The 19916-nt window shown below is 42.6% G+C and overlaps 1 protein-coding gene and 1 long non-coding RNA gene across 3 annotated transcripts in view; one reads left to right on the top strand and one right to left on the bottom strand.

Moving 5' to 3' along the window:
- Positions 1-18420, bottom strand: part of LOC306965925 — a 109241-nt gene extending 90821 nt beyond the window's left edge. The window contains exon 1 of the long non-coding RNA XR_013793082.1: positions 18352-18420. This is a non-coding gene — a long non-coding RNA (uncharacterized lncRNA). The remainder of the gene's footprint in view (positions 1-18351) is intronic.
- The window catches only part of grid1a (glutamate receptor, ionotropic, delta 1a), a 319171-nt gene continuing 309262 nt past the window's right edge, over positions 10008-19916 (top strand). Inside the window, exons 1-2 of one of the 2 annotated variants that reach the window (XM_079560465.1) lie at positions 10008-10759; positions 12955-13110. In XM_079560465.1, the coding sequence (XP_079416591.1) occupies positions 10681-10759; positions 12955-13110 (235 nt within the window). In that variant the 5' untranslated portion in view covers positions 10008-10680. The remainder of the gene's footprint in view (positions 10760-12954; positions 13111-19916) is intronic. The other variant, XM_079560464.1, reaches the window with a different exon arrangement.

Raw genomic sequence — 19916 nt, 5'->3', positions numbered from 1 at the left:
GAGACATTCATTCTTACTATTAACATTGAGCTATTTAACACCGATTCTTCCAGAAGACCTGGAGGGGCTGAGGAGGAGACTGAATGTAAATTTGCTGACAACTATTCCTCTGCTATAGCTCTGAAAGAAGAATGGTGTGGGTAAATCCGGGGTCTTCTTAGGGCAGCAAAGATAGGTTAGGACTAGCAGAAAAGGTTCATTCAAATCAAAAGTCATATTTCGGGCCCTATGCTTTTGATCTTGGCAATATTTTTAAGATGGTAATAGGCTGCTGAAGTTACAGACTTCATATGAATGTTAAAATGCAAGTCTGAGTCCGACTTCTTTTGATCCATCTGAACTGAGATCTTAAGAAAATAATGTACTACATACAATAAAAATCAATCAATTGTTTTGTATAGCCCAATATCACAACATGAGTTGCCTCACAAGACTGCACAATCATTAACACAATGAAACAAAATGACAAACAAGACAAAATAAGCATCAGCAGCAGGTGGTGACGAGCCGTGTGAGTGTCCCCCGTCCTTGACTCTCCGGCACAGCGCGGAAAAACTCAAAAACCCAGTGGGAGAATAAAGACCTGTCTGTCCATGGGAGTCCCTCAGCAGACGGGCCAAGATCGCAGAACGTCTAGTCCTTGTCGGAGCTTCAGTTCTTGTTGTCCAGTCCCTGTAGGCGGGGTTCCTCTGTGGACAGGGCTGAAGACTGAACGACCCACCATCAGCAACAGGCAGAGTGGGACAGGAGACACCACGTGAACAGACTTTAGATCAAATAAATATTGTATCATAATCAAGACAAAGTATCCAGTAAGAAGAACCAGAGGATAGCTCTCAGTGCAGCGTGTACTTCCCACAGCAGTGTTTCTCTTCAGGCAGCTTTGCTTCAGGCTGTGTGTTAGAGCTTTACCTAACTGAGCTGATCATAAACTAATTCGAAGAGGTGCGTTTTGAGTTCTTTAACATGAGCTGGGGGTTGATTCCCTAAAACGTGAGCTTGGTAGCTAAAGGCTCTACCTCCTACAGTGATTTAAAAAAAGACAGCATACAGTGTAGGGCCTTTAAATTCTAAAATATCCTTGAGTTTGCTTTTCCTCCAACCTGGTCAGCTCTATGTGACAGCATTTCAATGTCTCCAGTGAAATGCCATGTCCCCTCAGCAGCTCTCAGAGTATGTTTTCTCTAAACCTGTTTTCTGAAACGGTAAACCTCAAGCTGATCTGGAGCATAACTCCGGGTTGACATTTAGACTGCTTACATCTGCTTTGTGAAGCAGGGCCAATTTCCGTGGAGCACATTTGGAAAAAAGTGCATTTCAGTGCCTCAACAAACTTGCCTCTGTCTCAGAAAAGTCTAACAATGAATACAACATTAAAACTTCAAAAACACCAGACGATGTAGCCTTTGAATCACTGGAAGATGCGACTGCCCCTTGGATGAATATTTTGGTTCAAACCCCCTCACGGCCCCGAAAGCCACGGAAGCAAATAAATGCTTGTGACAAAATGGAGTTTGTCCAACAAAGAAAACATTCTGCCGCTCTCGACGCAACGCTCCATCCTTAATCCAATCGACAATTAGCGTAGCGAAATGAAAAAGCTACTTCATGCAAGACCGTGTGTAGGCTCGACTAAACAAGTTGTTCCAGACGTGGCATTGGGGAAGATGGACCGAATATTGCTTGCTGCAAAGTTAAAAATAGTCTCGACTTGGCAACTTCAAACCACTCATAAATGTGTTGACTTCTTTCAGTTTTAGCCAGCTGCACATTTACTAGCCAGCCTGCGTTAGAAGGTACTTGCAAACATCTCCCTGCCAAGCTATAGATAATACACTTAAGTCAGACATTTGTAATCAGTTTATGTATAAAACAGTCAATTCGGAATGGTGCAAATACATGATGATGTGAGCCGTCAATAGTCTACGCATTGAAATCCAGCATTTATGATAGAGCCTGTGCTTGTTCTCCCCTAACATGATTAATCTATAATGTTACCTCGGGCAGTCTGTTTGGCGAAGGGAGCAGAGAGGAGTCCTACTTATTCACCTTTGCAGTAGTCGCTTATTGCTATTCCTGGCACATTTCGGCTTGACATGAATGGATTTTCAACTTGTCTGAGATTTAACCCTCCCTCTAAATTGGCGCGGGGTCTTCATAAAACCACTGGATCACAGTGTTGACAGACAGGACCAGCTGCACAGTGGCAGACTTCCCGGGAACACTCTGACTGCAATATTAAAGCTTCATCTCTGACTGTTCCACTGGAGCTGTAGAAAACTAACCGCTTTATCAATGGGCAACCCAGCTCTAATGGATTTTATCGAGGTCTTATGACATGCTGCCATTGTTATAAGAGCTAGGGAACATATATTGCTCTATATGTATTCAAGACAGCTCCCTTAAGCGCTCTAATTATGTTGACTCAAAGTACATTTGACGGCCTACCGCTGGCTCCGCCTGCTTCTCTGTGCCAGATCTTAGATGTGTTCGGTCAAGGCTAAAGGCTAATGAGGCGGTGAAAAGCAGAAGTTGGTGTATGACACAAGATTAGTCTCTACATAATTGTATCTCAACTTGTAACAGGGCTTGTAAACAGGACTGGTAACAGAGGTGTAAATTTACTTTACTCTTACAAGCAGAGCTGGTCAGAAATGAGTGGGAGCGAATCTGCACTCTACTTCTTAATGTTGAAAACGTATTACTCACATTTGAAAGGTTTGAAATACTTACTACTGCATAGATTTTTTTTCTATAGGCCCGAGTACAAAGTGTTGTATTTCTAGGTCAATTGGAGCATTTGTGTGTGGAGTTTGTATGTTCTCCCCATGTTCCTGTGGTGGGTTTCTTACTACTACTTACTACGTACTGCACTGTAGGCCAATCCCCTTATGCTAATCAAGGTCACCCACTGTTCCTGACAAACAATAATAACATAGAAGAAAGTTTTAATTGATTCTTCCCTGCCCTTTTGATATAATTGTGCTTATACACGTATAGACACGTATAGAAAAGCTCTCATCTCTCATTTCTATTTTTGAACCAATATGCTTATATATTACTGTTTTGAATCATTCTCTCATCAAGTTTGTGCCACAAAACTTGCCATTGTTTGGGGTGTCTGTCTTCTTAGGCCCAAGGGGAAAAGTTCAAGCCCAAAATGGCATGAGAAGATGAATGAAAAGGCAATGTCAAAATATTGTTTCATCACACATTTGGCTGTTAATAGTTCTGATTTGCATGAAACACTCTTCAACACTTCAGTGAATCTGTTGAAGAAGGTGCTGAGTGTGTTTAATCTACAGCAAATGTCCACCTATGCACAAGGCCCTTTAGATGCCGCCTTTCGCTGTTTATCGTGTCCTTTATTAGAATAAGTGAAAAACAATCAAGACACGTTTCTTCTGAATTTAAAACAGGCGTGGTGCTAATACAAAAGAACAGATTTACAAATCAATGAAGACAGAGAGCAGTTCTTTTAAAGAGCACGTAGTCCCAGGCCTTGCATAAAAGAATAATGCCAGATTAAGCGGAGGGCTGGGAGTAATCATGAGGATATGAAGAACTTAAACACAAAGAAGAAATCTATAGGAACAACTCACGGAGACTGAGCCTCTGGCAATCAGACAAAGCAGACTATTTTAAGACCAGGGAAGCAGTGGTGTTGTCAAATAGATCATTTTGTCCATTGTGCAGAATGTAAACTTCTCGCCCTCCACTCTTTAGTTGTTGCCTGGTGCCACAAACGACCAGCTGCACAGTGAAATGTCGTCGGATTCCTGTACTTTGGCATTTAAGCATGTAACAATGGAAGTCTGTGCTTTTGCAAGACTTGAGCTGGACCAGAGATTACAGTAAGTAAGTCTGTTCATAAAGTTACGCTGAAGTATTCGTTTTAGTAGAGGATTTTTTTTGTTTGTTTAATTTATAACATCACCTCATGATGCACCATCAAGTGTTATACATCCTTGTTTCAGATAAGTAGCATCAAGTTTATAATGTATGTGTGAGTGCTCAATTTACTTGTGTGTCAATAAACATGACCTTCTATGTTTTCAACAAAGAGAGTTTGACAATGGGGCAGTGACGTGAACTCAGAGCGTACATTAACTTGAAACTGCATCAGGTTGTTCTGAAGGGTATTTTACTGTCGACTTCCACTTTCAGAGTCTTTATTCATTCGCATGTGACGGATCGTCTTCATCTCTATATACGTTTGGCCTTGTGCCAAATAGCAGGAGAAGCATAGACATGTCTCCCCTCTTCACTCCACGGCTCTGGCCCATAAACATTAATGAGTCAGGTTTGCATGGCAGTGAAATGCCACCTTCAGTGCTCTGAGGAGCCGTGACCTCCACAATGTCTCGGTGACTGTTCGTTCGCCCTAACACTTTTGAGACTAACTCCTGCAGACACAGGGAAAGCTGTGTCGTCAAACACACAGATAAAGGAGCAACTCACTCAGGTAATGTGGCAAATATGTTTACAAAGTTATTAAAAAGTTGGTCAGTACACAATTGGGTTATCAACAATTGTTTTGCAAATAACCTAATAATGATTTTCTTTTAATCGCTTTTCGTGAAACCCAATAAGTCTTTGTACCAAATCAAAAATGAAAACTTATTCAGTTCTTTTGTTTGGAACAAGGCTACACAGTGAAATGTGTTTTTTTCATTAAAGTCATGCTGTTTCTGTTTAATTGTCTGGCTGATGTTTTATCAATTAACAGCTGCTCTGACAGATTCTCCTCTTCAAATAAGTTTTTCCTTGGGAGATTTATACAAAATGATCTCTTTGTGCAGAGCTGAGTCCCACACACATACACTACATATATACATACAGTATGTATTTAATCTTGGCTGAAATGTATATGAAATCATAATCTCTGCGGTTGACATGAGCACATATAAACTGCCCTGATTAAACTAAGGAAACCAGATACCCCGTGCTTCCTGGAAAGGATTTTTCTCAAGTCAAGTCAAGACACTGGGAAAGCACACTCCAAACAGCTCATAAATACCTTTCTATATGCAGAGAATAAATATTAAAGATGTATTATTTTCGCTCTCTCAGTAAATCCTTTAACGACACACACATGAAAACACCGCTGGCCTCGCTCTTACTCCACTCATCCCCGCCACCAGACGCCTTGTTTTCCCCTCACAGCTCCGACCAGAAGTGCGACTTGATTTGATGCGGCATTACTGTCACATACATCATCTCTTCACTATCTTATTGTACACCATAAAGATGCAAAACACAGGAAATGAAAATAAAATGCGTGTTTATTACAAAACATCCTCTGCATCTCGCATCAATAATATGTGACGGTTTTATTGCCTCGGGTGGTGCTGACTTCGGTGACGCTGATGCGCATTTCTCAGCGATGCGGCCTGCGAGTAAGGAGGAGATGTGACGGATTCAGAAGGGTTGTCATGATAACCTGTTGGGGAGTGTGCCGTGTTGACTGTAATCCCTGTTGTGGTTGGGAAGTAGCTAGTACTGTCGCCGTAGCCGCAATTTGATAAGACAATTAGAAGGTACACCAAGAAAATAACTACAGCCACAAAACAGGACATTGGATAGGATTATGTAAAGCATTCGGTAAACTGTCAGAGGTAAGATCTTGCTGGCTAACCTCGATGGGAGAGGGATCTGAAAGGGAGTCCAACTGCTTTTGTGCCTAGCTTCACTGTGTTCTGCAGGCAAGATTTATTCTGAATATTAAATGAGGGAGACCAGCAAACTGAGGAGAAGAACAACACTTTAAAGCATTCTAAAAAGTTCCATCTCCCCCTCAGATGGCGCAGGTACTCGGCAACAATCTCCACTGGTTGAGCTCGGTCATTCCGGCGGCTGGAAGAAGAAGTCCCCTCCAGATACTTGCTTTTAGTGACATTTAGTGACGTTTGGAGCTGTCACACCGCTCTTCTAAAAATGCCGCAGGGCCGGACTGGTTTTGTGTCGGTTTTGCGAGCGGAGACAAAAGGACCGTGTCATCTGCAAACTTTAAGACGAGAGTGTCAGTGTGTTGCATTTGCTCATTTTGCCCATTTACCAAAGGATAATCCTCCTGGCAAATCTCGGATTCGAGACCAAATACCTGTGAAATTAGGAAAGAATACCGGAGAGACCGACCGACCACACTTAAACCTGAGCATGAGAATATGAAGTTACATATTTATTACCGACGATATACAAGTGAATGAGTCACGCACACAACTGTAAAACGACCATGAGTAGAAAAGCACTTTAAACTGAATGCGTTGTTTTTTTTAACCTTTTACCCAACGCCTTAACCGAGTGCATTTTCTCTAGTTTGGCTTTACCCAAATAAAAAAGCTTCTCAACTAGAGAGCAACAGTGTAACGCCTCATTTGAAAGCTGTGGCCTACAAAATTGATCGCAGTGTTTTTGTCACTCTTTCGTCACTTTTTAGTCATTCTTTTGTCACTGATTCATCACATTTTTATCACTCTTTCGTCACACTTTCATCACATTTTATCACTCTTCCGTCACATTTTTATGACTCTTCCGTCACATTTTTTATGACTCTTCCGTCACATTTTTTTATCACTCTTTCGTCACTTTTTAGTCATTTTTTTGTCCGTGATTCATCACATTTTTATCACTCTTTCGTCACACTTTGATCACTCTTTCATCACATTTTATCACTCTTCCATCACATTTTTTATCACTCTTTCGGCACTTTTTAGTCATTTTTTTGTCCGCGATTCATCACATTTTTATCACTCTTTCGTCACACTTTGATCACTCTTTCATCACATTTTATCACTCTTCCGTCACATTTTTTATCACTCTTTCGGCACTTTTTAGTAATTTTTTTGTCCGTGATTCATCACATTTTTATCACTCTTTCGTCACACTTTGATCACTCTTTCATCACATTTTATCACTCTTCAGTCACATTTTTTATCACTCTTTCGTCACATTTTTATCACTCTTTCGTCACATTTTTATCACTCTTTCGTCACACTTTGATCACTCTTTCATCACATTTTATCACTCTTCCGTCACATTTTTTATCACTCTTTCGGCACTTTTTAGTAATTTTTTTGTCCGTGATTCATCACATTTTTATCACTCTTTCGTCACACTTTGATCACTCTTTCATCACATTTTATCACTCTTCCGTCACATTTTTTATCACTCTTTCGTCACATTTTTATCACTCTTTCATCACATTTTATCACTCTTCTGTCACATTTTTATCACTCTTCCGTCACATTTTCATCACTCTTCCGTCACATTTTTTATCACTCTTCCGTCACATTTTTTAGCACTCTTTCGTCACTTTTTTGTCATTCTTTTGTCACTGATTCATCACATTTTATCACTCTTTCGTCACACTTTTATCACTCTTTCATCACTCTTACATCACATTCAAGCACTCTTCCGTCACATTTTTATCACTCGTCCGTCACATTTATATCACTCTTCCGTCACATTTTTACCACTCTTCCGTCACATTTTTTATCACTCTTTCGTCACATTTTTATCACTCTTCCATCACATTTTATCACTCTTCCGTCGCATTTTTATCACTCATCTGTCACATTTTTATCACTCTTTCTAGCGAGTTTTTGTTGAGTTTTCATCCTCATTTTTGCCGCAATTTGGACGTTTTTTGTCATGGAGCTTTTAGATTTGGGTAAAGCCAAACTGGAGTGAATGTGCTCAGTTCAGGTGGGGGTTAAGAGGTTTTAAGCTGTGTAACAGTATAGCAAAGGCTCATTTTGTCCTTTTTGTGTAGAAAGTACTTTAAAGTTAGACACTTTGCACTTTCTTCACCTTTAAACCCTGCCATGTTTTGACAGTCAACTTCTGCCTTTACAGCTAAACCGAAACCCTAATGTCACACAGATCTTAAGCCAAAGGTGAATACGATGAAGTGAAACCGACAGATCACTAATGACTGTGTAAATATAAAATGCAGTAGAAGACTGACAAGACTGCGGAATGAACCCTGCCTATACCAAAGGTGGCCCTCCTGCTGCAACGAGCCTGGGAGATAGTACAACACAAGACGGTGAACGTACCCCTGAGACTCCTCAGAGGTGCGCCTTCATGACACAGGTTACAGGTCGGATCACAGGCAACCCTTCCCTTCTCAATGTTCCACTCCCCTCAGGCAAATAGTAACAGACCTTTCAGAGCCGAGTTCCTGCCAGAAAAGTAGTTGCCTCACCCCTGCAACCCACTGTGGTTTGGCACCAGTTTTAAATCGTTTGTTTAAGTTCTGTATTAACATAGTTTATAGAGTATTCATCATATACAGTATGATTATGTAATTATCTATGTATTTAGTCACAAATGTTGTTGGTATTTGCACCATGCCCCAAGAGGGAATATCTGCAGCCTATCAACGAATGTCTGCAGCCCGTAAAATTGCAGCAATCCCATTCATAATTAGGAAGTAAGAAACATCCACAAGGAAAATGTATATCCAAAGCCTATGAGAACACAACAAACCTCCAAGTGTAGTTATAAAGGAGTGATGAAAACTGGGCTACATGTTGCCTCAGAGATCAATGAAATTAAGAGATTAGCTGCCGACATGGAATAAATATTTGATGGTCCTCTAGATGCCTGTCAGACTAAAGCCTCTGACTCAAGGTTAATCTTTCAGTTTTCATAGGAGTTCCAATCAATCTGCACTTTCATGAAAGGATCCAATTTGATTTTCTTCTGTGTATGAGAGAGGCAGATACGCTTAAAATAGATTTTATAATAAAAGAGTGAAAGAATTGCAGTGTAGAAAGACACAACAGTGTTTCAGCCGCTGCTTTTGATGCCGTACCCAAACACAAAGGGTTGTCCATGGAAGGACATCTGACAGAAAAGTATGTCAGATTCTATACTGCATGAAAACGACCAGAATGCCGGCTACATGTGCTAGTGTTTTTAGATGTATTTCATGTATGCAATGTATTTATAATGTACTCATTTGTAAGCCTTCAGGTAGTGCAGAATACAGAGTAGTCTCCGAACTACAATAAACTCGTGCAAACATGCTCCACACACATGTAGGATTTGAAGCAATGCTATCAGCTCAGTGAGGCCCCACTGGACTCCAGGGTAAATTGAACCACTCCCTCTCATTGACTGTAAGACTATTATCTTCACTGGTAAGCGTGATTTTAAGACGAACCTTGAGAGCATCGAACAAAACCTGTGCAGGGACGGAATGGAGATTCTAAACCTCCAGATCCATTTGTAAGACCTAGCGACCCAGATCATGTCGGATTTGGCGTGAATACAGATGCACTTTCACCAATTGGCCAGTGGGGGCAGTGCGTGATTTGACAACTTTTCTGAGGTGAAAAAAAAAAAAAAAGTGGTCGTGAAAGAAAGGATAATCGACGGTAAATAGTTATGTATTGTTAATCGAATGTTTGTATTCAGTGAAATACGATCATACAATCATGGGCAAAGGCACGAAGGTCTCCCCCCTGTGTGGCTCCACAGGTCGTTCCCCCGCCGAGGCGCTGTCCGCCGGCGCTGGTGCTGAAACTTTCTCTCCCCGCGCTCCTGGCAGACTTAGCCCAACAATTAAGAGATATTTCCGTTTCTATAGACAACCACGAGAAATATCCTTTAATTGTAAGGTTATGGCTGCCTTCGTGTTGCTGCTCCCACGCGTCGCTTTCTCCTCCCGGGCGCGTGGCTTCCCGCGGTCGGCTTTGGTCCACGTAAAGCAACGTGCCGCTATACCAAACACACACCCTAAAAGAAAAGAATAATAATAATTTAAAAAAAAGAAGACAATTAACAACATAAATCGAGCATTTAATGGGCCCACTGCTAGGTTACAGCGGGAGCGTCTCTTTTGGCTCGCGGTCTCTCTCCACTCCGCGCTTATTTTTGTCACGTCTGTCCCTCATCCATCACGGAGGAGAGAGGTGAGGTTTGCGCGCTGTAAATCCGTGTCCGCGCCACATCATCCGCCGCTCGGAGGAAAGAGGAAAAAAAAGAAAAAGAAAAAAAAATCGGCAACTGCGCGCGCTGGCTGGCTGGCTGGCTGGCTTGGCTCGTCCCGGAAAGTTCCCACTAAAGTCTATTCGTGCATCGACGCGCGCAGAGCCGGTGTCGAGGGCCCCTTCTCCCTACTGTAGTGGCAGCGGTGGAACAGTGGTTGTTGCTCGCTCGTCTTTCCTCGGCTCTAGTCCAAATCATTTGTAACCGGCTTGTCGGGACAGCGGTGGAGTCGTCAAGTGTCTGCAGTCACGTGGTCGGAGCCGAACTGAGGAGCGCGTTACTCTCTCCGTGTGTGTGCGCGCGTGTCTGCCTGCGCTGTGTGTTGCGCGTGTGTTTTGTGCGCTTGGAAAAAGGGGTGTCCCTCCTCCGCATTCTTCGCTCCTCGCCACGCTTTAGACGCCGGGGCGCAGGGAGAAAGGCGAGAGTGAGACACAACAGCGCTCTCTCTCCACGGGCTACCTGCCTTTTGGGTACCCCCGTTCGTTTTTTTCCTTGTTAGCTTTTTCCGTTTTGCGCTCATCCGTTCAGTCTCTGCGTTCTTCAGGAGGACCGCGGACTTTGCCTGTTTGTTGATCTTTTTTCCCCCTTTCTTTCGTTCCTCCCCCCCGGTGTTCCGTTTGGACAGTACAGCAACGCGAAAGGGACCGAAGCTTGGATGAGCTGCCTCGCTCAAATCCCGACATGGAGTTGTTGCTGATCTGCCTTTCCCTGTGGATATTTCAGAGTAATTCTGCCAGAGGGGACTCTATCATACACATTGGTAAGCTCTAATGATAACGCATGCAGTTTGGCATACCAGGTGTAGGCATCAAAAAGCATTTACCAGTGCGTATAGAGCTCACTGGTTCGATCAGCCTTTTGGGGGGGAAGAGGGCGGTAGAAATAGTCTATTCAGCTTTAGATTCTGCGCCAAAGCAACACTTTCCTCTCGAGAGAGTTTCAAAGTTTGTGCTACTGACCTTACCCTCAAAATATGTGCGTATCATGTGCCTTCTTACTGTGTTCTCCTCTCCATCCGGGATTCATTCAGACCTCCACAGTGCACACGTCTTTCTTTTCTGTCGTAATGAACGCATCTCATCTAAACGCACGCCACTTGCCCACACCAAAGCCAGCTCTTGTCTTAAGCCTCAACTTTCACCTGTACGTGACTGCCATATCAATGCGCGGACAGGATGCATGTCATTGGAGTTCTGGACGCAAAACGCATAGACCCCCTTTGTGCGCAAACTTAAAAAAAAACGTGATCTGCCTTTGGTCTGTCTAATCGCGACGTGCGTTCATTAATTCGAATGGCTTGGATCAATCGCTGCCTGCAACACATTTAGGCAGTTTCTAATGGATCAGCTGACCTATCCCTTCACACTGCATGATTGTGTGCTCTCTGTGACGAACGGGAGATAACGACTAGCGTTTTAATCTCAAGATAAAAATGTCAATGTCACTCTGAGCAAATTTGCCCCCAGCGCGTCTTCTGCCAGTCATCTTTGTGAGGCTCAGCGCTACGCGCACAGTTTACCGCAACAGTCTGGCAAGCAGCAGGTGCTCCGTCACTGCTGCCTTGAATACAGCGGTGGGACTTCATCCAGATCATATTGGCTCGCGCGCCGCATAACGTTAGTGTTGGATAATTGGTCTTCTCGCATCCTTAAAGCTTAAGACGTATCTCGGGTGCATGGGGAAGCTATTTAGAAAGCTACACAGATTTTTTTTTTTTTTTAAGACAAACGGAGAGAGAGAGAGAGAGGGGGGGGGGGGGGGGGGGGTGATTGGGGGGGCAGTCAGTGGAGCTTCAGTATGCCTCCCACGCAGGGCCTACAAACCTGGAACAAACATGACACTCATGCGTCTCATCAGATCTACATAGACTTATGTCAAACGTCGTGTCGGAGATTAATTTGTAGATGTATCCATACTCTCATCCATATGCATTGGCAATGTTCTTGGATACTGGGAACAAGATGAACTGCCGTCCCAAAATAGGCAGATACTGAAAGACTGTGATTCACATTGCCTAATAAATTCCTCTGTAAAAGCTCACAAATGTGTCCACCTACATATTGCATAAGGCTTGGATTAATTTTAATGTCAAAGTAAAATATTTGAACAAACCCCACGACTTACGGAGAACACTATCAGCATGCATTTGCCAAATTATGCGAGTGCAGGACAGTGACTCACGCCATTGCTTATGGGTAATAAAAGATGGCAAATTTTCATGGAAGCACGATGCAAAACAAGGTTACTCATGCAACACTCGCGTGCATGAATACAACTTTGTCTTCAAATTTGTTCTTGAAGGTTTACATTAAGACTATCAACCTAGTAGATGTGAATTGTCTGAATAAGTTGTTTATTCCCCCTTCCATTCAGAGTAGATGATGCAACAGCCCATACATGCAGAAAAATACTCCTTATTTTCGCATTTCGCGGACTGTAGTTGCTGTCCATGGTCCTGAAACGAAGAAGTGAGAAGTACCTAAAATACAGTTGCCTTTATTTGAATAAGTATCTTTCAAAATACTTTTTTATGTCTTTGTACATTCAATAGAACATATGGACTGTCATGTTTATGTAGATTTTTTATTAATTTACTATCAATGTGAACATTTTTGAAGATAAGCCTTGATTTAAAGTGACCGACCCTTGTACACCGATTGTTTTGTATGGCTAGTTTCATTCAGTTTCACCGTCCATGTTTTTCATTTGATATAATTCAAGTACCCTTTGCTATGTGCTTGCATACCCCCAGGGAGCTGAACAAAGAATTATTATTATGTCCGTAAATGTAGTGCATTTTTGATTAATGCGTATATAAGAACTGACTGTTTCTCAAAATACCTACCTATAAGTAGTTCCATTCACTATTAGTAAGCCCTACTTATACCTTGGCTGCAGTCCCCCGCCTCATTGTGACCCTGCTGCTCTGATCATATTGCCGTTGCGTCCCCATAGGTGCCATCTTTGAGGAAAACGCCATGCGCGATGACGAGATTTTCCAGCTCGCCATCTCCGACCTGAGCCTGAACGATGACATTCTGCAGAGCGAGAAAATCACCCACTCCGTGAAACTTATCGCGCCTAACAACCCGTTCCAGGCAGTGCAGGAAGGTAAGTGCTATCCCCAGGAGCGTGTATTCTTCTTTTCTTTTACCCCCCCTCCCTCCCTCCCTCCCTCGCTCAAACAAACTGCTACTGCTATTTTGTCTCATTACCTGGAGCCACAGGGCGCGCCGGTGAACAGGCTGGTTATGTGGTTATAGGAAGTTTCACCGCTGACATGTTCAATCTTGGCCTTGCGTGCTGGGAGAGCTGTTTGTGCGCTTTGCTTTGAAGTGGTCAAGTGGAAGGAGGGGAGACAATAAAGGAAACATGGCCGAGTCAGGGTGACAGAGGAGAGCGTTCGCGTGTGGCCACCCGCAATGCTGCTTGAATGTTGTCGGCCTCAGGGGAAACTTGGCGACGCTTTGAATTGGAGCATGTGTGTTCTGTGAGGAGTTACTTCCGCCTGTCATATGCACTTGTTCTTCCTGTTATAGTCCTAAGTTTAAGATGCTACTCAGATTTTGCATGTCTGATTTGCTTTCATTTACTACCATTCTATACAGAGTTCGATTAAAAAACATGTGCATCAGCGCTTGATCCTGGTACTTGCTTAGGCTTTGTTACGACCTGGTCAAGTCCCTGTTATGTGCTACTGTATAGAGCAGCTTGTAGATACGGCCGGCATCTGAGTCCACTCGCGTCCAAAAGGCTGGACTAGCACCTGCTTTTCGAACTCGTCAAATATGCGTTAAGCTGTCACTTGCTCTATAAACATCTCTGAAGTGGCACTCTGAGTGAAAAGTTCAAGTATCTCGGTGACAGAACACTTCATTTTCTGTGTTTGTATGTCTGTAGCTTTTTTTTCCCCGTTGTAGCTTTTTACTTGCATCTGTTGCCAAACAAGAGATCAAGGTAACTTATATCTCCATTCCACTGCACTGTTGGGCCAAAAAGTGATTAAAAATTCTTCAGCTTAAAAGATTCATTAAGGCTCTGATAGGTTCCTAGGGACTTCCAGGGCTGTTTATGTCCTTAGCAACTAAGTTACCACCCTGTACTTTTGTCCCCGGTAACAAAGGCCTTGATGACTCATTGCTATTCATAGTGCCGCTGACAGGCACACAAAGATAATTATATGGCATCCTTTTTACTATGATTATGCCGGTGGTCTGATAGCTTGGGTCAGTGTTTCAGGCTTTCTATTCTATGAATATACAAAGTCTTATTTTTCCTTAGGTGCGAATATTGATTTATCTGGAGATTGCAGCAATCTAGATTAGTGGTTCAGGAGGGGTGCCGGGATCGCAGAGGGCCCCAGAGCTTTGCCTGGTCAGATGATCATAAGTGATTTTATTTTAGCGAATATTATAGTTAAAAACCTCAAATATGACTGAGAAAGGGCTACAGGTGCATTAAACGCTCCAATTTCAGTGTCTCACCTTAAAGTGTAAAATACTTCCGTTCGTGCTCCCACTACTCTGCAGTGACCCAGATTTCAGACATAGCGTCTTAACATTTGATCCCGATTTTCACCGGAGTTGTAGTGGGGTCAAAAACATAGGCTCCTCTCAGCAAAGCATTCGTCATGATCCAAATCAGCAGTTACACACATACAAGTGGAGGAACCATGTCTCTTTTAAGATAAGATAAGCCTTTATTGATCTCACAATGGAGAAATTCACTTGTTACATTTGGCTCTCAAGAAAAACACTCAGGGTGTGCAGAATAGACAGGAAATGTGCAAACAATTAAATAATAAATAGAGGTATTTTATATGCAAATGACTTTAGATGGCAAAAAGTATAATATGCAATGACAAAATCAAATAAACATATACAATGTCAGTATTAGCAGTGTAGGCTTACAGTCATAAAGCAAGTGGCTGCATTTTTATTTTTTTGCAGTAATGTTGAAGTGCTCCTTCTTGCACTGAGCGCCTCTAAACGCTCTATGCACCGACCAAAAAATGTTGCTTTTCTAAAAGGTATACGACATCGTGAGCTATTTTGCAAACTCTAGCACCTCCCGTCCTTCCACACCTTCTTTTTCCTGAAGCCCAATTACGAAGCGACTTGCTCTTATTCAGTTCCGGCGTGCGCGAGGTGTGTAAACGAAGTCTGTAATCTCTCGCTAAAATGTCCGGTACAATTAAAGCGGAACTTCAAAGGGCCTTATTAATTGTGTGGCCCGGACCACGGACCCCAGTGATTTCTGCTGAGTAGCGCAGAAAGACATCCTTCTGCTTTGATCATTACAGCTGCTAGGGGGAGGAGGGGGCGAGGTCATTTAGAAGCCGCTGCCCTATAGGGAACTAAAGCAGGGGATTCATCAATTCACACAGCGTGCCCAGAGTGGGTTGCTCAAACACTTGCTGATCACAGTTAATCTGAAGATGGCCGCCACACAACTCTGCAATGATTCAAATAAGAACGGGCCACGGGATAAGTCTATAAGGTTGAATTGAGTCTATAGATGGGGAAACACACTGCCTCCCTTCCCTTACAGAAATAAGTTAATAATACCCCAATTTCTGTACTTACATTATTTGTTCCCGCCCACAAGGTCTTGCAAAAATAAACAGAGCGAAGAAGAACCAACACTGGATGATGAACCCTAAAAAGTTCATCTATTTATTCATAGTTAGCATAACATTTCATACTGGTAGAAAGAGTTGAGTTGTCGCCTCGCGAGTGTGCAAAGAGCAACCGCGCACATCATTAGAGAGTCACACGCTGCCTCCGGGTTTAAAAGGGGAACTCGTATATATGAAGACGAGGTTTCAGGTAGGAACACTTTAAAGAGGCACATAAAAGTACATCAGCTTTACTCCTCAGTTGCTCTATACTCAAGCGACTTTTAACAAGCTGCAAAAGCAAGTATTTTGTAAGCCAAATTTTCACTCCCGGGTCACCGTTTAGATGTCCCCGCTTTAAAGCGTGCCGCGGCTTTAGCCGGGAAATTATCATATCGAAGTTGGCCAGTGTAATGAGGGAAGGTGTGTGGCGACGATACCGGGTTGAAACGAAAAACTTTCTGAAGACGTGGCAGATTATGCTCTTAACATAGTGTATAAACTAACAGAGCTGAAATGTTTGGACAATACATCACACAAAAGCCTTTACAATTCAAGAGACTGCAGGGATGGGCTTTTTTTTCATCTTTTGGGCCAGTCTGCTAATCATAATAAGGTGTTAAATTATTAAACTGATAAAATATAATAAGGGTTTATAATAAGGGTTTATCATGTGAGGTCATGATGCTTCATGATGAAATACTCATGAATTAACACGGTTAATTCAGGCAATGAACTCATTAATGATAATGATTAATTCATCATGATCATGGTGAATTCTTGTGCAGAAGAAACAAACTGGACCAAACTGTGTATACACTTACAACTAAAATTGATCTGATGATTAGTTCATCATGACTTCATTATGAATGTGCCCCTTACACTGAAGCTTTGATAACTAGTATAAACATACTAACAAATAGTTTGGGGGTTTGAATAGAGGCTCTCACATGTGTCGTTGTGTCCCTGGGCAAGACACTTCACCCACCTTGCCTGTGAGAATGTAGTGTAAGAGTCAACGTGTGGTGGTGGTCGGAAAGGCCGATGGTGCAAATTGGCAGCCTCACATCTGTCAGTCTGCCCCAGGGCTGCTGTACCACTGAGTATGGAGTGAAAGAATATTGCAATGTAAAGCGTCTGAGTGTCCAGAAAAGCGCTACTGACTCATAATTCTTTTTATGTTGGTTGCGCAGCTGTAAGACTATATTTGTGTTTAAAAGTAACGGGAAAAAATGTTTTCTTTTAAATAAATGAACAAAAAAAGAATTGAATATTGAATATTGATTTAAGCTCTTCTGTGTGTATAATCGCTCTCCTAAAACAGGTGCTGTATCTATTGAAGGAATAGGCCACTGTTTTTACATTCTAAGATATGTTCTTACCTAACCTTAGTCGAGTTAATATATCCCCGTCTGGTCTTTGTCCGTGCGCTCTGTCACGCAAACGGAGCACATACGCAGCCTCTCCCACATGTCATATAGCTCCAAAAAAGCTCACGATAGAAGCTACCAAGCTCTTCCACGAGTTCCCTATTTAAATAAAGTTACGTGAAGTGTTTTCATGCGAAGTATATTTACACAGAAATGTAACATGTCGATTTTATAAGCAGATAAAAAGGGGGACTATATTGTGAGGCGTAATGATACAGGAGCACAACGTCCGCGCAGTAACTCCTAAAGACTTCTCCCGCTCACTTCCGTCAATAGAAGCTGCGTGACTTGTAGAGAGCTCGCAGAGAACAGTTGAAGAAGCGTCGATAACTTGTGAACAATGCCTTTTACGTGCATCGTGCCGAGCTGTGATAACAAGCAGAAAGTATATAGTGTAGTAATGTTTCACAGATTTCCAACTCACCCCGGATGACGACACAGGACTGAGGACCTCGACCATGAGGTAGGAATGCGCAAGCACTTTCCGAAAATACATTTTCTGCTTGTTGTAAAAGGTTCTCTACAAGTCACGCAGCTTCTATTGACGGAAGTGAGCGGGGGAAGTCTTTAGGAGTTACTGCGCGGACATTGTGCTCCTGTATCATTACGCCTCACAATATAGTGCCCCTTTTTATCTGCTTATAAAATCGACATGCTACATTTCTGTGTAAATATACTTCGCATGAAAACACTTCACGTAACTTTATTTAAATAGGGAACACGTGGAAGAGCTTGGTAGCTTCTATCGTGAGCTTTTTTGGAGCTATATGACATGTGGGAGAGGCTGCGTATGTGCTCCGTTTGCGTGACAGAGCGCACGGACAAAGACCAGACGGGGATATATTAACTCGGCTAAGGTTAGGTAAGAACATATCTTAGTATATAAAAACGGTGGCCTATTCCTTTAAGTTATCAAAGCTGCACATTCATAATGAAGTCATGACAACAAAGAATTCACCATGATCATGATGACTCAATAATTATCATTAATGAGTTCATTGCCTGCATTAACGGTGTGAATTCATGAGTATTTCATCATGAATTCATCATGGCCTCACATGAATTCATAATGAATGAATTCATGCATGGATTAATGCAGATAATGAAGATTTTTGTTCAAGATTTTTGAATTTAAGATTCAATGGTCATTTTCTCAAATTGTGTGTGTCACAATCACACCGATTGAACTTTATCTGTTTTTTATATTATTATATATTTATTTTGTTTATTATTATATTTCCATCCATCCATTTTTGTCCACTTGTCCGTTGCCGGGTCATGGGGACAGCTGCTAGAGCTTCACACATCACACTGCACCAGCCCCTTATGGCTCCTCCTGCAGGTGGTGGGTCCACAGAAGCACGGCCTCACGATTCTAACCGGGCCTGTTGGCCTCACATAAGGGGCTTCTGAACCGCTCTTTGTCTGACCTGTCACATAGGACCTGTTTGCCCTGGGAGACCCTACCAGGGGCACGAAGCCCCCGACAACAGAGCTCCCAGGATCATTTGGGTGCTCAAACCCCTCCACCACGTTAAGGTGGCGGTTCCAGGAGGGTCAAAATATATGTCAATATCTAATTTATAGCGTGATTTATTGAGCTTTGAACATCAGAATAACAACATGGCAGTATTTTTATGTATTATTATATATGTAAAATGTATTATTCCCATCAGTGACATTCCCCACAGCATTTCCTCATTAAAACCCTCCAGTCCTGAATATACATCCCTCTAAATCCGGCGGTCTGTGAGCCTGTCAGGATCAATGCTAATCTATGGGGCCCACATTGCCAAGTGCCTGTGCTATAGCCCCGGCACCAACCTCCACACACGCGCATAGACCTGCATTGATCCCCAACCAGAACCAGTGCCAGGTGGAATCCGTTTCTGCTGACAGGCGCAAATGACACGCTTTACATTTTCAACACCGCGGCAGCAGTACCGCCCCGCAGCGCATCTACGCAGCTCAACAGTTAACAATAACAACTATAATAAAGATACTGGTATGGCTGGTGCTTTAGATAGCGGATAAACGTATAAAAGCATATATGGTATTGACAGCCCAGAGCCGAGAGGATTGTGAGGTCTTATGGGACTACGGCGATTATTGATGACACGTTCGAAAAGCCTTTTCTATTGAGACCTAGGCCCGTCTGACGGAGGGACACGTAAGTAGAGATTTAAAGCAAAATCCCGCCGTGTTGCCAAAAGTCTGTGCCCAAATCTCACCCGAGGAGAAACTGTTGTGTTGCCAACTCACGGCACATGCAGACAGACACACGGTCGTGTATTAAAAGTGCAAACAAATTAATGAGTACAAACACAGGCAAGATTTGGATCGGGCTTATCAAAAAAAAAAGAGAAAAAAATCCGTTAGTCCCCAACAATTGCTTTGAATGGCAGGCAGGGATTTGGGAGAAAGGACAGCAAAATCCGGCTTGAATATAGTTGTCAAAAAACAAGCGGCTTACCTCAATTTTCTTGGAAGGAAAGACGTGGCAGTGTGGCAATAAACTGCCAGGGAGATGAGGAGAAACCTGAAAAATGAATCTAACCTGGACAAATGAGGGAGGCTCGCTTAGAGAACATAGATGAACCCATGGTGCTTAGTTAGACGGGATGAGGGGCAGGTATAGGCACTGGTGGTGATGAAGACGAGGCTCTTGGTTCGGCTTCTGGGGCAGAGATGGACTGTATAAAAAAAACAAAAGGACAAAGGAGGGGGTGTATTTGTATGAAAGGATAAAGAGGTGATGGATAGGCAAAACGATGTTTGGTGTTTGAAGTTCATTCATTTGCTCAGTCTATGGATATTTATTCTCTATTCCACAACATTACAGTACACACTCGAACTAATTTGGGGTAATA

This window comes from Gobius niger (genome assembly GCF_951799975.1).
Source record: "Gobius niger genome assembly, chromosome: 7".
Taxonomy (NCBI): Eukaryota; Metazoa; Chordata; class Actinopteri; order Gobiiformes; family Gobiidae; genus Gobius; species Gobius niger.
This window is presented reverse-complemented; position numbering and strand designations above follow the sequence as displayed.